This window comes from Barbus barbus, assembly GCF_936440315.1.
Source record: "Barbus barbus genome assembly, chromosome: 18".
NCBI classification, from domain to species: domain Eukaryota; kingdom Metazoa; phylum Chordata; class Actinopteri; order Cypriniformes; family Cyprinidae; genus Barbus; species Barbus barbus.
Window position 1 is genome coordinate 16,068,044 of NC_136746.1, and position 16,595 is coordinate 16,084,638.

The 16,595-nt window shown below is 39.0% G+C and overlaps 1 protein-coding gene across 3 annotated transcripts in view; it reads left to right on the forward strand.

Moving 5' to 3' along the window:
* The window catches only part of sertad2b (SERTA domain containing 2b), a 42,709-nt gene extending 26,417 nt beyond the window's left edge, over positions 1 to 16,292 (forward strand). Inside the window, exons 1-2 of one of the 3 annotated variants that reach the window (XM_079439831.1) lie at positions 407 to 608; positions 12,111 to 16,292. In XM_079439831.1, coding sequence (XP_079295957.1) covers positions 12,118 to 13,233 — 1,116 coding nt within the window. In that variant the 5' untranslated portion in view covers positions 407 to 608; positions 12,111 to 12,117 and the 3' untranslated portion in view covers positions 13,234 to 16,292. Of the gene's footprint in view, positions 1 to 406; positions 609 to 12,110 lie in introns of those variants that run through there. The other 2 variants (XM_079439833.1, XM_079439832.1) reach the window with 2 other exon arrangements.
* Positions 16,293 to 16,595: the final 303 nt, after the last annotated feature.

Here is a 16,595-nt window from a genome sequence, read left to right on the forward strand (position 1 = left end):
TGTCATTCACATTTTCTGCAGACTAAGCAGCTCCTTTCAACGAGCAAAACCTGTTTAATTTTTAAGAGCTTCAGGCGCTGTTAGGTTCAGATGAAACCAGACATATCGACTACAAAAACTTTTTGTCAGTCCCATTTCTACTGCCTATACGCTATATAAAGAGAGAATAGGGCCATGTTTCGAAACCTATTGAGCTGCCTACTTCATCACAGACGCGTTTGGCGTCAGCTCGACTCGCGCAAGTGTCTCGCGACGCGCCCGTGACGCTGTCTAGGTAGGCAGCCAGCTAGTATTTGAGACACAGCCCGAGAGTTAGTGGGTGGACGCGTGGAGGCAGTGCTTGCGTGTGTAGGGGTTGGACTTTTCCGAGGCCAGGCTCTGTAGTCGAGCACAAGTCTCTCTCGACGTCATTCGCATTGGAAGGCGATTGTGTCGGTCATAGTGAATGACTCCGGGCTCGCGGATAGTCTGCTGTCCTTTTCTCTCTCCACAAACTCACTGCCGACCTTCCTCATCAGCTGCGAGAGTTTTATCGGTGCCGACTGTCAACAATAAAATAAAGAACCATCCCGATGCTTCAATTTATTCCTCCACTTGAAGCAGACGAGGTAAGCGCGGAGCTTATTCATAAATAACTGAGATCATGTAAGTGGCGTGGAAACGCTGCGGCGTCGCTGATGTTGCACATAGCAGAGGCAACAGTCATACGTGTATTCACGCATTGTTGTCTGGCGGTCGGTGTGAGTTTAGGAAAGTTCACAGGCATGTCGCAACCCAAGGCAGACCCTCTCTGTAGCCGAACCGAGTCGCCAGTTGAGTAAAATTTTGATATTTCTAAACGTTTTTAATGGTTGCGCTCTATTGTATACTGATATTAAAGATAGCTACTGATCCGATTGACTGAAGAGCTCGGCTCTGGGACAGAGATCCAGAACCAGACAGACACTTTAGACTAAGGTGCATGATGTTGGGCTTTACTGTAACTGTATGCAGTTTCAACTCACTAAAATAGAAGTTTAATTTTTGTTTACTGATTTTTAACTAAAATCAAAGTGACAGCATGTTTATTGCACTTTCCAACGACTTTGAATTTCACTGCTGATGAAATTGAAACTCTGAAATGACTGTGACATGTTAAATGAATGGAAATAAGACATAACATTATGATGGTTTTTACAGTCTCACTTTGTACAAAGTTGAATGTTCACTTCACGGTTGAATTAGACATGGTTTTGATTCGATGGTAAACAGGCATTGATTGGCTTTGACACAGTAGATGGTTTTATTTTTGGCTTCTGATTACGATAAATAAATTTAAGCCGTCATGGAACAAATTCACATAGCTACTGGAAAATGGCAGTGGGGGGATTGTGAGGGACAGTGTCTTTATGTCTCATTAGTGTGTGAGTAATATCTTTCTTCACTGTTTTTGAAAATTCACTTTAAAATTTAAATTGTATAAGAAAAATCTTAAGTCACAATCTGCAGCAATAAGTTTATAACAGTGTAGTGAAGATACTATGTTGTTTTCATCACTTAAACTGTTTATTCATTATCTTTACTGTAAAGAAGTCAGTGTAATCTGTGGCGACTCACAGCAGAAGTTATTTTGCAATTGCTATCCTTGTCAGACACACTGGCATTCAAAGTCCGAATAACTCACATGCACACACACACACACACACACACACACTCACACACACTCAGTAAATTCAGAGGATCAAGGTCCAGCTGGATTTTCTAGTGAATGCACGGTTCACATTAAGCAAAGTAGATTACAACTCCTGTTTTTGTCAGTCTGCTCGTCAAATTGCTGTCTTATTTCCTTTAAACAAAAAGACTGACTCTGTGACATTTACATGTTGTACCCTCCGTGTCATCTTTAAATGTGCGCTTCCTTCCTGCAACACAGTCACAGAAGAAAAATGAGGTTTTGTCCCTCATTTAATTCTAAATGTCACAAAGTGGGTGTATTCAGTGTCCAGAAATCACCTCGCTGACTTTTTGAAGAGTGGACATCAGAAAGTTGTTCTGCACCAGTACATGTTGTTGTGCCACTCATGTTTTTCCTGTAAGGTTTATGCTGCAAAATTGGGCTTTGTTTGTTAGTCTTGTGAATTAGATAATTTTCAGTTTACTTTCAGTAAAATAGCCTGTCTCACATTCTAATCACTTGAGACGAGATATGATTCTGTACCTGATTAGTGAAAAGAGGAGGACTAGTAACGCCAAAGAAGGAAAACTAATAATTGTTTAATAGTTTCATTTCCATCACCTGTTGCTTGTTGAGTTTTATTTTCATTTAAATGGTGTGTGTAACTGTGTGTTTGCATGCCTATCTTACACTTTCACATAGTGCTGTAAGACTGCTGCTCCAAGTGCTCTGGTCAAACCGGTTTGAATTGCGTTCCTCTCTCAGCTACTATTTAGCTGTTTTTAACAGGAGTGTGACGTTTAGGAGAAGTTTAAGGGAAGTTTTAATCATTCCTCTCTTATATTGCACTCCCCATTTTTTTTTTGTTTAACATTAATTACAGCTCAGCATAAGTTACTCCAGAAACAGTGGAATTTTTTTTAAGGAATGATTTTAGTGTGAAATTACTGTGAGTGATTTCTGTAAACATACGTGCAAACTTTTCATACATCCTTCCTTAATTTATGCATAAGGTGTCCAACAAAGTGAACATCTCCAGTGTTAGTGTGTACAGTTTATGTGCATGATACAGTGCTTTGCAACATTCAGTGCCTGTGGGGAAATCTGTAATGTGGGTTGTCTTGTTACTCTTGCTGACGTAAAGAAGCTTCTCAGAGTATGTGCCGCCTCTTTGCTGCTCTCTGAGACCGAGATCCACAGCTCTGCCTGCTCTGAAGTGTCATCCACTCCATCTATCTTTCATTTATGAGAGACTTTTGTAAAATTACAGTTTTATGCTGATTGATAGATTGATAGCTGCACTAGTCATATTAGTTGGGTGATATTTGCATTGGAAAATGCCTGTTCATGGGTTCCACAAAAAAAAAATGTTTTTAACATTGCACTGATAATTAGATTTTTTTTTTTTTTTTGAGCACAAAATGAGCATATTTGAATTATTTATGAAGGATCATGTGACACCTGAAGACTGGAGTAATGGCTGCTGAAAATTCAGCTTTGCCATCATAGGAATAAATGATCAAATATATAGAAATAGAAAGCAGTTGTTTTAAATTGTAATAATGTTTCACAATATTACTGTTTTACTGTATTTTTGACAAATAAATTCAGCTTTAAGATAATTCTTTCAAATTCAAAAAAATATATAATTTAGCAGAATTATATCAGCCATTACTCATTCTTTTTACATATCGTTACTAGTTATGACTCACAGTGGCCCAAAAAAGCTGTGTCAAACGGACATCTTATCTGCTAATTTGAAGAGCATTAGTTGCAGAATGAGTTTTCATCAGCTCTCTTAGACACTCTGAAAGTAAAGACAGACAGCTCTAAAGTTTTACGTGGCTACACAGTGCAGACTTGCTTGTTACTGATGTTTTTGTTTATTACATTTCAGTTTTGGCCAATACAAGTGAGATCATGTTCTAAAAAACTGCAGTAAAGCAACAGATGCATATCTGTTGGCTGCCTTTAGTGTAAGACTTTATGGTATAGTAAAGGCTTTACAACAGGCTCTGGTGAGGTACAGTACAGATCCAGCATGTGGCAGTTTTACAGACATGTTATTTTGTTAGTTTTTAATATGTCAGACGGTTGTCTGACCCCTGCAGCTTTCACTCGGTGCTGTGTGAGAATGTGGCGTCTGGGCCTTCTCCATCTGTCTGTCTCAATCGCTCTATGTTTACCGTCTCACACATCTCTCTCTCCATCTATCCTTTCTCCCACAGCCTTCTCTCAATCTGTCTTGCCTCTTTCCCTGTTTCTGTTAGTATGTCTCACTTTCTTACTGTTTTGCTTGTTTGTTCAGTGTCATTGAGCCTTCATCAGGAGGTCCCATATAAACGACAGCACTGCAACAAATTTCAGCAAGTACAGAGCCCAGGTGAAGAGCATGGTGAAACATGTGCTGGAAATGTTTCTGTATAATAAGACTACAGAAATTAGTTTCTCAGTTTCTCCCCTTGCCTATCATCTTCGTTATTGAAGAGCCCATAAAAAGCACAATTAAAATTTTGTGAAAGTTAGTTCTTATTGATGAACTACACAGATTTTTGTCCAATCAAATCTTTAGAATGAGAATGCCCCTCCCCTTAATTCCAAGTGCCACTGTCGAGCAAGTAGAGATAGATAGATAGATAGATAGATAGATAGATAGATGTGATTCATCTTGTAGCTGGTTGGTTTGGTTCTTGACTTAAAACTCTTAAAGACTTTTTAAAAATCCCTATGAGCAAAATAGCATTAACCAGTAGCATCATCTGCTTCATGACTGGTGATGTCCTTTATGTGTGTTTATGTCCGTTATGTCTGATGCACCCATTTTCCATTAGTAAATCTCAGTGTTTTGCAACATGCATGTGACTTTGTCTACATTCGTGCATGTATTTGTGCAGGTGTTTGAGAGCTAGAGACAGTGTGAGTGAGTGTGTATGTGTGTTTGTGGGAATCAGTACCCTCCGGATCAGAAATAGCACTGTGAGGGGGGAGGGGAGCTCTAAAGCACAGGCATGGAAACGTGCAGATCCTGTTACAGGATCATAATATCACTGAAAACTCTGCGCTCTGTGCTCCATCCTCTCCGCTGCACTTGTTTGCCTGCTCACGCCATCCTTTCTGCTGCATTCTCTCAGTCCATCTCCACCAGTACACCCAGTGCCGAAGCTCCGACATCACACCCGGTCCCTCATGAGCCGTATGTGTTGTGTGTAGGATTGGAACAGAACGTACAGCCTGCTTAGCAGCCCTGACATATTTCCAGACTTTATTCTGACAACTCAGTCAGAGCTCTCCTCCCGAAAGGCCTCGTAATTTTTTAGGTTAATTCCACCTTTATCCGGTGCTGTGTCTCAGACACTTAGCTACCGGATGGAGCTGTAACCAGGATCTAAGTTGCGCTTCTGAAGGCGTCCTTTAAAGGTGGGCTTCTGCCAGCCATTTTGTCAAACTCTATAAAGCCCGTCTTGCACCATAGACATTTTTTGACGCTGTGTTTTTTCTTCTCCTTGGAGAGTTTTCACTCAGGGTCATTGCTCAGCGCTGGTGCATTAGGGAGCAAAGAGACAGGTTGTCTGTTTATGAATGTCTCTTTGCGTGAGGGAACACTGTGTGCTGCCCCAGCACTTCTTACTGAGGAGAACTCGACATTCCCCTCTTTTTACCTCCTCTCTGGCTCCTCCTGTTGTCTCCCTATGGTTAATATATCCAGGTCAGGAGCCAGTGTACAGGTTGCCCAGTCACTCTGGTGAAGGTAAGTTGCAATTGACAAGCATAGAGAGTAAAAGAACCAAGAGAACCAAGAAGTGATGAAGATCTTCCCTCCTGCATTGTCTATCTCTTTGGTTGTGTCTCATCATCGTTCTCAGTTCCACTATAATGTGAGTCACTTTATCTTGAACACATGTGTACACTAGCAAGGGCCTTCAGTCCTCTATAGACACTGATGATTCTTTGATTTGATCACAAGATTAAAAAATAATAGTTAAATAATTATAAAAAATTAGACAGTATTAATCAAAAGCCTCTCTAAATAGCATGCCATTGTGCATATTTGTTATAGCCACAACTGTTATAAAATATGTGCTTAAGTTTGGGTTAAGTTGTTAGGCCTAATTGTAACCTTATAATGTAAAAGGGCTCCTTATAGTTTTAAGCATAAGCTGAGGTAGGTTTTTATCACTAAGAAAATTTAAACTATAACTGAATGTATTTAAAGAAAGAGCAACTTGTTCAGTAAACCACTGTTTATTTAAAAAAAAAAAGTTTGGTTTTTCCTTGCTGTCCCAAAATCATACCGAACCGTATGAACGTTAAAACCGAGGTACGTACCGAACCGTCATATTTGTGTACCGTTACACCCCTAATATATATACACACACATACATACAAATATAATAAAGCCACAAAAAATTATAAATTAACAAATAAAAAAAGACAAATTAAATAAAAAATAATTCCTGAATAATAAGCTGTTATGGATGTGCATGTGAGTGGCAAATCTGTACTGGTTTTTATGATGCTTTCTGAGAATTTCTAGTTGCATGTTTCAGTGCAGTGGAATGAATCTGACAATGGAACTGGACTGGCCTAGAAACACCCTGGCCAGTGTGCTTCTGAACTAGGGAGCAGAAGGATACACACTTTGGCCTTTCACACTGAAGATGAAAGTAAAATGATGGAGTGAAGCAGAAGCAGTCAAAGGCACAACCAGAAGGAATGCGTAGGGTGGGGCGGCAGTGGCATTTGAGTGCTGGAGACAGTCGCATCCACTCCTCAGCGTGAGTCACAAGGATGCGTTCAGCTGCCGTGGCATTCCTCTGTGTGGATTACTGTGGGAAACTTTATTTGCTAGAGACTTTCTTGAAAGCTTCAGACAATGGCATACAGTTCTAGGGCCACTCTGGGTGAGTTTATAGCCACAATGAAAGACTAAACTGTTTGTGGTACTCCATGATTTTTGCCTGTTTTTTACAGTTACATTTTTGTCTTTCTCTTTGAATCACTCAAATCTGAACATAAATTTGCTGTGACTTTTTAGTTGACTTTTTGTTTAAGATGCTATTTTTATTATTTGATTCATTCTTGGATTCATTTTCTGTTACTCATCCTTCCAATAACCTCTCGAAAACAGCCTGAAATTGCAACTTTTTGGCAAAACTCTAGTCTAACATTTTTATGGATGTTATCATTTTAATTTTAATATCTTGACTATCATTTGTGTTCATGTCTGTCACTGATCTGTTATTAATTTATTTATTGGGTTATTTTTCCATTTCAAACTTGTTTTAGTGATCATCTCATGGCTTATAGTTTTAAATGCCTCTCTAAATTTTCTTTAAACTCACTAATCCCCCCCCCCCCCCCCCCCCCTTCACTAAATTAACTGAACTGGACTGCATATGATTGTAAATCTTGTTTACTTGTTCATAAACCCTCCATATTATGAATTATTTGTGTGCTCTGCATGTAAACGCCATGCTTTGGAATCCATCTCCGGCAGACGTAACCTGTTTTTCTCTCTAGCTAGTCGTTTATTGTTTTAGAATCATCGTCTCAGAAGCAGTGCAGTGAAAGAAGAGAAACATTTCTTTCTTTAACTTTCCTCAGCCCCTCTTCTCCCCCAAACTCCCTCTCTCTCGCGCGGTCTTTGTCAACTCTTTGGGTGGATTCCCAGCTGACATGTCATGGTAACAGGCAGTAAGGTAACAGGCCCAGCCATTTGCACTTCCTGAGTGAGAAGAGCTGCCTGACAGATCTGCGTCTGCGCAGAGTGAGTGTGTGTGTGTGTGTATGCAGGCAGGCTGTCAGTCTGTATTAGGTTCAAGCACACTGCAATGCTGCCTACTGCTACCGGGCTTCACTTTATGCTAATGAGGGGAGGCCTCAGGAACGGGCTTCCTTCTCTTTCTGTCTCTCTCACTCACTCCTTACTGCCTGTCTCTGTGCTTTCCATGTGAGCTAGAGAGAAGACTGATCTGTTGTTTTAAATGACTTGTACATGTTTTACTCGATAAATAACCCTCACATTCTGACCTTAAAGTTGGTGTGAAATCAAAATCGACTCTTTTTACTTTTTTAACCCATATTCATGGTCTTTTTGTGAATGATTCATTGGCACTCTTTATTCTAAAGGAAAAAATATCAGTCTTCATAATCTTTCATGAAAATTTAATAACTTCTGAAACAGCTTTCAGGAATAAATTAAATTTTAAAAACTGTTATAATACAAAGCAGTCATTTTGATTTGTAATAATCTCACTTCTAATAATAATGCATTCATGTTCATTTTAAGAGACTTCATCCAAAAACATTGAAAATAGTCTTACTGACCTCAAACTTTTGAACGTTAAGGTATGTTGCATTTAGTCTCGGGTAGCCAGACCTTCAGACTGACGGCTGAAGGTCTGGAGTGGATGGCCTCATTCATTGGCCAAGGCCCGCCCATGAGGCCGTTTGATCGACATGTCAAACAACCAATCACAGTTCGTTTCGTTCAGCGTCACGTTTCGGGGCGTGGAAATGTCGTCACAATAACAGACCGGTGTGTGAAATGCCGCGAACTTTAAATATTTCACATACTTTTGAAAATCCAGCATTTAGTTGATCCTGATAAGCGTTCGTCGTCACATTTGTAAACACAACGGCTTTCTTCTTTCGTGAGGGGCTTTGGCACCACGGCATCTTTGTTTCCCGGCGGACTGAAAATAAACGCGACACTCGCATCTCCCGGAAATCTGGTGTAATTCAACCAGTCAGATTACATTCCTGAAGCGTTTCCAGAAAAGTGCCATATGCATCAGACATTTAGCCAACGTTGCGTGGGCGTGACGTCTGAGGCTGAAACTATGTTGCATTAAACTATTAAAAAAGAGGTGGCAAATGCCGTTTCAAACATGCTAGAGTATCACAGAATGAATCAAATGTAGCACGACTGGTAGATTATAGTGCAATAAATTCCAAGGTCTTGACCTCAGTTCTCTGGAAAAACACATCCTGTAGTGATCAAATGTACGGTATAATTTGAATACAGTAAAACTCGCTTTGGATAAAAGTGGCTAGCAAATGAGTAAATTAAATTTAAACAAATACTTCAATACATGACAGAAACCTTTCATCAACGGATCCTTTTCTAAAATAGCTTCCACATTTGAGTCATGCTAAGTTGTAAGCACAGTGAAATGTTCCAGTGTATAACTTTAAGATTTTAAGTCCATCTGTCAATGGTGTCTCCATAACCCCAACCCTTTTTCCTCTCTTCTTGCAGAGCAATAGTGAATTAGTGTACTGTAATGTTACAGTGGCTCATGTGATCTGTTTTAAATCTCGTAGCATGAACCTAGTGCACAGTAGATGAGAACACAGCTGTCTAACATTCAAAGCTCAGCATAGGTCACACACTCGCTCCTCCTCTCTGTCCCCCTTTTCCACCGAACACTCAGCTGGATCTTGTCTTCCTGCAGCCAGCATGTGTTTAAGCAGGGAGTGATCAGGGCTTTGCGCTCGTGTGACACATTCTTACCGTGAGTACTTACTGAAAGTCTGACACACATTTGCCTCCCTCCTCGCTGCAGTACGGCTCAGGAAGGAGTAGTCAGAGCTGTATTCCTGTAAACGCTCCTGTGGTAGCAGCTCATGCAGTACAGTTATTTCCAGCAGTACGTCTTTCCCCGTAACTTGAGGGTGAATTCTCATGCTTAGATATTGTTGTCGTTAATGTCCTGTTCGAGATGCTGTGATTGCATAAACATTGTGCGTACATGTGAGTGCCTTCCCATATTGTTACCTTGTCTGTTTGGCACAGTTGTAACGCGAGGCATTTTGGTCTCTTTGTGACGAATGTACAGAGCCTGTACTGACTTTCACCCCAGCGATGGCACCGAATGCTAATATGACAACCAAGCTTCAAGTCACAAATCTGTTTATTGAGACAATTTATTGTATTTTTAACCAAGTCTGTTTGGTCATACCAACTGTTGTATTCATCTATTGGTTATATAGTTTCAAACATGTTTTTATGTAAATAGTCATAATAAAACACTATTACAAGAGTTTTTTTATTTTTTTTTGGATTATCTCTTTTAAGCATAAAATTGGTGTTTTTGTGAATCATCAAAATGTCGAGCCAAGATTGAGTGATGTTCTGGTCCTATTTCCCCTGGCGCTTTCTGTACTTTCCTGTCACCTTCTTCACCATGATTTCAAATAAAAGCCTAAAAAAAAATATTTTAAAAAAGTTTTTGTTATTCTGGACAATGTTATTATTTTAAAGTGAAATGTGCAGCTTCTGTGAGAATAACAAAAATAATCAAACAGGTTCCCCAAACACACCCCCTAACTGCTATTAGTCAGATAAACCACTGGCCACGCCCCCGAAATCACCTCATTGGTTGAGCCAGTGCTGCTATGTTGGACTTGTCAGAATCCTCAAACAAACGGAGCAATGTTTTGATAGCGTCACAGTGTTTATACTTTTCAGCAGATTTAATGCTGCCATTAATGCACCTGGGAAACTTGTACCTCCGAGTCAGGCGTTCGTTATTATGACGTCATGTATTCAAGTAGGAGCCGAAAGTAGCCTAAACAAAACAAAATAATTACATTGTGAATGATCAACCCATCTGATTTCAAAATTATTAAAAACATTGTTTTCTATTACTTTTATATATAGATTAGTGCTGTCATACGATTAATCGCGATTTATCGCATCCAAAATAAACGTTTTTGTTTGCATAATATATGAGTGTGTACTGTGTATATTTATGTATATATAAATACAAACACATGCATGTACAGTATATATATATATATTTAAGAAAAATATGTTATGTTTATATATTAGATATATTTATATATAATATAATTATATAAATGTATATACATATAAATTCAAAATATATACTCTATGAGTGTGTATTTATATATACATAATAAATAAACACTACACATACATATATGATGTAAACAAAAACTTTTATTTTGGATGCGATTAATCGTTTAACAGTGTTGTCTATATTGTGAAGCAGTTAGGGATGTAACGATTACCGGTTTGACGATAAATCATGATAAAATTCCCCGCGGTTAGTATTACCGTTTCATATTTTAATTATCATTAAAACCGTATTCGATTACCGTGATTTAAACAACTCGCGATAATTAAATACTGTCCAGCATAAAGCAGAGTTTTCAGTAACAGTCTCACGAGCGCACAGCAGCACAGTAGTTTCGTTCTGAGTGAAAATAGGGCGGAAAAGCTGGGAGGTTTTAAAAGAGTGCTAAGGGAATTATACAAATTAATATATCAATGAATTAATCATATGAATGTACCTCTGAAGGATCTGACTGTCTTCAGAAACAATTCGATGGCATTTTGTTTTCATCTTCGCTCCATGTAATACCTAAAGGAAGTGTTCGCGGAGTTCACAGGAATCAGCTGTAATTCAGCTTTTCCGTATAAAGCGCCACCTGCTGCCAGAGAGTGGATTTACAGACACTTAATTACATTCAGTCTGCGTGCAGTTTCTGTCTGGCCAAAAAATTGACCAAATTTGCATGACCTGCTGTAAATTTTAACCGGTTGATGAAAAACAAACTTATGTACATTTAAACAATTCAGATATGCTATATAGGATTATTTATGGAGCAGATAAAATACATATAATCATTTATTAATTATCATTTTAATTTAACCCTTTTCTTTAAAGGCTGAAATGTGTGGTCTACCTTTATGTTAAACTTTTTCAAAGCTTTATTTGAACATTTACATTATTTATTTGAACATGCTATTAAACTGGTGTCAGTCAAATTGTCATTTAAAATCCAGACCTCACTGGTAATGTTATTGTTTTAGTGATTATGCAAACAAAAAGTCATTTTATTTGCTGTTTGTTGATTTTTAAGTATGAAACTTGGTGAAGTGATTTATGTTTCGGTACTTTTTGAACATCTCCAGCACATTTTAATAATACCGTGATAATACTGATAACCGTGATAATTTTGGTCACTATAATCGTGATTAGAAATTTTCATACCGTTACATCCCTAGAAGCAGTGTTTCCGCCATGTTTCAAATCAAAACTCCCATTCCAATGTCACAGTTCAGCAACTCAGCTAGAATTCCCGGTTTCCCACTTGGAAATACAACTTCATTCATGTGTTCAGAACTCATAAATATGATATTTTGAACTTCACCTGAAGGCCAAATAACCTAAAACTTGTTGTTATCTCTGCATGTTCAACTGCTATGGAGAAAGTATTTTACCATATAAGAATTACACACTTAGGCCTTTAACATATCAGTTTCTAGAAATGTGTGTTTTTTTACCATTAGTTATTTTTCTATAGATCAAGAGATTTGTATGGAACTAGTGCTGAGTCATCAGCGACATAAACAGCAATGAGTCATAAAGGTAATGAGTGGCTGCATGGCTAACACTCTCTCTGTCTCTCTTTACTTCCTAAGCAGATATATGTTGGGTAAAGGGGCAAAGCGGAAACTAGATGAGGATGAAGAGGGGCTGGAAGGCAAAGCGTTGGCGGCAGGGGCCGGAGCGACGGCAGACGGGCTCTCGAAGGTCTCCTACACCCTGCAGAGGCAGACCATCTTCAACATGTCTCTGATGAAGCTGTACAACCACCGGGCCCTCACCGAGCCCAGCTTGGAAAAGCGCGTGCTCATCAACAACATGTTGAGGCGCATCCAGGATGAACTGAAGCAGGAGGGCAACCTGCGGCCGCTCTTCTTCCCCCCTTCCCCTCCCCCCGACGACCCCGTGGATGAAGGTTTCCGCGAGGCCCAGCCTGCCTTCAGTGTGTTGTCCATGGTAGCTCCGCCGCTGTCCCAGTCGCCGGCACTCTCCTCTCCAGTCCTCACATCGCCTTCGTCAGGGCTGTCAAACCCAGCGCCTTTGGAGGCCTGCCTCACCCCAGCTTCGCTTTTAGAGGAGGACAGTGTCACGCTTTGCACATCACCCTCTCCGCTGGCTCCTCCTCTTCCGCCAACTCTTCCCAGACTCCCTTCATCTGTGGCCAGAGACAGCTTTTCTTCTGCCCTGGATGAGATTGAGGAGCTCTGTCCTTCACCCTTACCTACAACTACATCAGTGCCTGGTGCTACCTCCCCCTCGTCCCTTACGGTGTCCCTCCAAATGCCGTTGTATCCCCCCAGCTTAAACTCAGGGGCCTTGGACTCCAAAGACTGCAGTAAGCCCTGCAGCCCAAAGCTTGAAGGGCTGGTCCCGCTGCCTGAGGAACGCTCTGCGCTCCCTAACGCACCAGAGACTCTTCCTCCTAACAGCCTGGACATGAGCACCTCACCCTCCGCCTCGTCCTCGGGCTTTCTGACAGACCTGGCCCTGGATGACATCCTCTTTGCAGACATTGACACCTCCATGTACGACTTCGACCCCTGCACCTCGTCCTCGGGCACGGCCCCCTCGAAACTGGCACCCATGGTGACTGCAGACGAGCTCCTCAAGACTCTTTCGCCCTACAGCAGTGGCGCTCCTGCTGTCAGCTCGAACCAGCCTTTCAAAATGGACCTCACCGAACTGGACCATATTATGGAGGTGCTTGTGGGATCATGACCAGGTTTGGAAGGGAACTGGGGAAGAAATGCAAATCCAATCAAAGAGTTTTTAAATATGATCTGAGAACGAAAACTGAAGAATCACTTTGTGAGTGTTTTTTTTTTTTTGTACAGTTTTGTGTTTGTTTTGTTTTTAAAAACAAAGGAAATTGACCATTTTAATGGTGATGTTGCCCAGTACTACTTCCCAACACTGTGCATGCACTGTGCTTGCCTTTCCCAAAAATGAACATGAAGAAATCTTATGGAACACACTTTGGCTTCTGGCAGATCTGCGTGCCTTCATCATTTATGACCACTTGCTAAATTCCTGTTTGTTTGTCTTGTCTTATATTCCTTGTCATCACTTCTAATCGAACAAGATGTATTATCAGAGGAGTAGCATCTCTCTTTCCCCTTCTCAGCATACAGGTGCAAGAATGTGCAACGGCAGCCTATTTTCATATTTTTCTTTCATTTTTACGAAGCACAATGAGAGTTATTTTATGTTAACATTTTTTCTATTCAAAGCTGTTTTATTGCTTTTTAGTAATATTTAAAGAAGTCTGTTAATATGTGGTCATTTATTAAATTTTTTCATCTGCTTCTATTTTAGCGTTTGTTAAAGGGATAGTCCACCATTTACTCACTCTCATGTCTTTCCAAACCTAAATAAGTTTCTTGATATTTTAAGATATTTTCTTTTCTTTTTTTTTGTCCATATAATGAAAGTCAATGGGGTCCAATGTTGTTTTGCACCCTGTTTACCTTTTTTAAAATAGCTTTTCATGTTTCACAGAAGAAATAAAGTTACACAGGTTTGGAACGACATGGTGAGTAAATGAAGATAAGATTTTAATTGCAGGAGAACTATCTCTTTAACATTCAATCAGTGAAATGCATACATTTATCAAATATGCTTTACCGGATTATTTATACATGGATGTGTGTAGTGGTCAGATATTTACAGTCAACCAAACAAATTTCTTGTGATCTGCCATAACGGCTCAGATTCCATGTGTTTACATCTCAGCTGGCAATAAGTGAACATTTGTTCTGATGCACATGGTTTTACAGATACATTTCTTTGATAAGCCAATGCTAAAACCCCTTTATGCTACAAATAATGTATGCAATCAATGCTTTTCTGATCAGTAATAAGCAAACTGTCAACTTTTCTCAGCCATTTCCTTTTTATCTGTGTCAAGGCATTGTCGTAACTTCTCTTTTTTGGACTTTGGTTTGGCTTCATATCATCACTCAGTGAGTGGCTGGTTCAGTTTTAATGCTACACTAATGCACAACAAGAGGGTCTATGCATGTCTGTTCATGCAAAATGGGGGAAAAAAACTGTACCGGGCAAGAAGGTTTATGGTTGCTATTCAGTTTTTTTTTTGTTTTTTTGTTTTTTACCATTTCCATCATCATCATCATCTGTTTTGCCAATCATTTCTTTCATATTCATCTCTCACCAGTACAACGGTACATTTCTGTTAACATACTAATGCATGCAGGATTATAGCTCATAATTGTACAGATGTCAGAGGATTTTTGTATGGTTTGGTCTTATTTATAGCATTGTTTGTTTGAGTTTTATTAATGGTATCTGTTCATGTTCCAATCAGACTCTCTCTCTGTTGTCCTGCTGGGTTTTAGTGTCGTTTGGCCAGTAGAAATGGTCACATTACATTTAGGTGGAGTTTAGTTATGCACAGGTATGATGGGAGAGTATTCTGCATGTATGTGCAATAAACAACACAGTGTAAACACTTGGTATAAACCACTGATGTTGATCAGATTAGGTTTGGAAGGATTATTTTATGTGCACCTGACATAAAAGGAAAGGGACCATTTATTATATCAACTGTATTAGTTTCACATAGTGTTTGTCACACTAAACTAACTTACATTAATAATGTTAGATATACATGCCGACAAAAACTGTGCATAATATGCCTTCCTGGTAAGAATCGATTAAAATGTAGAGTGCAATGTCAGAGAGGGAAGTAAGCGTTTATTTTTAAATGAAATCTTATTTGTCATATAAGTGTGACCATTAATAATCTGGGATTTGAACTTCCTGTCACAGAGACCTAAGACAGAGGTGATAATTTAGATTGTTACCACCCAGAGTTCAAAAGAGAGATTGTCTGAGATTTGAAAACATGAGTGAACAAGAGCCGAGCGGACAAATCTATGGAATCAAAACTATGATTAATATTACTTATTATAGGATTTTTTTGGATTTGGAGTGTTTTTGTTTTGTTATTTATTTTTGTTTCCTGTGTAAATATATTTATTTTTTTGATGTTAAGCTAACATCCAGATTGTAATTTGTACAGAATATGAGATAGGAATGTATTATGCTTATGGGAATGTATCACTGCTTATTAATTGAGGTGGAAGCCATTTTTTTTGTCTTGTTTAATGCATTATTTTGTGTCTGTTTAGTTTCTTGTATTATAATTTGGGGTGGTGTTTGTGCTAGTCGTCTAGGTCAACACTCCCTGCCCCTATTTAATTATAAGTATTTAATGTTTTATATATTTCAGATTGTGTGCAAGGGAAAGGTTTGTGAAGCAATACTTTATTCTCTACAAACTTCAGAATTTCAATCTTCCAAAGCCTATTTCTGGGAAAAATGTAAAAAAAAGAAGAAAGGCAGCATGATTTCTGATGACATTGGTTGTTGTTTTTTAATTGTATCTCACTGTCCCATGGTTCAGACCACACATTCGGGGAAGTTTAACGTGGTTTCAGGATCGTGACCACTGGGATTGTGTGTGTGTGTGTGTGTGTGTGTGTGTGTATATGTATGAGAAAGAGAGACAACATGTGGTGGAGGGTCTAAACCCTATTTCTGCTCATTAAGAAAGGCTGTATCTTCAGGCCTTGGAGCTGTGCCTTTTTCTATGCAATATTACAAACATATTCATTTTGAGAAAAATAACCCATCAACTGATGATCACTGTATTTGCATCAAGGTGTGGACTGTAGAATATATATAAAATATGGACATGTGTCTATGAATTTGAAACAGTCTTACTTTTCTAGTTTTATATCATACAATAAATGGATAAAAATTACACTCTGTGTTTGTTTTCTTCATCACACTAAAGCATGCCACTATTAAAGGTTATACAGTGAGTGCATACACTCTTAAAAATGATGGTTCTTTATAGGATCTGTGGTTCTATGAAGAACCTTTAACATCCATGAAACCTGTGCACAAAATGATTCTTTATACTTGAAACGGGTTCTTTGGACTGTTCAAATGTATTTAAACTAAGAAAAAAAAGGTTATTTTAAGGACTGTTCCATAAAGGTCTTTTACCACAAATGAACAGGTAAAGGTGTTTAATTTCGGAGTCATTCATCTGC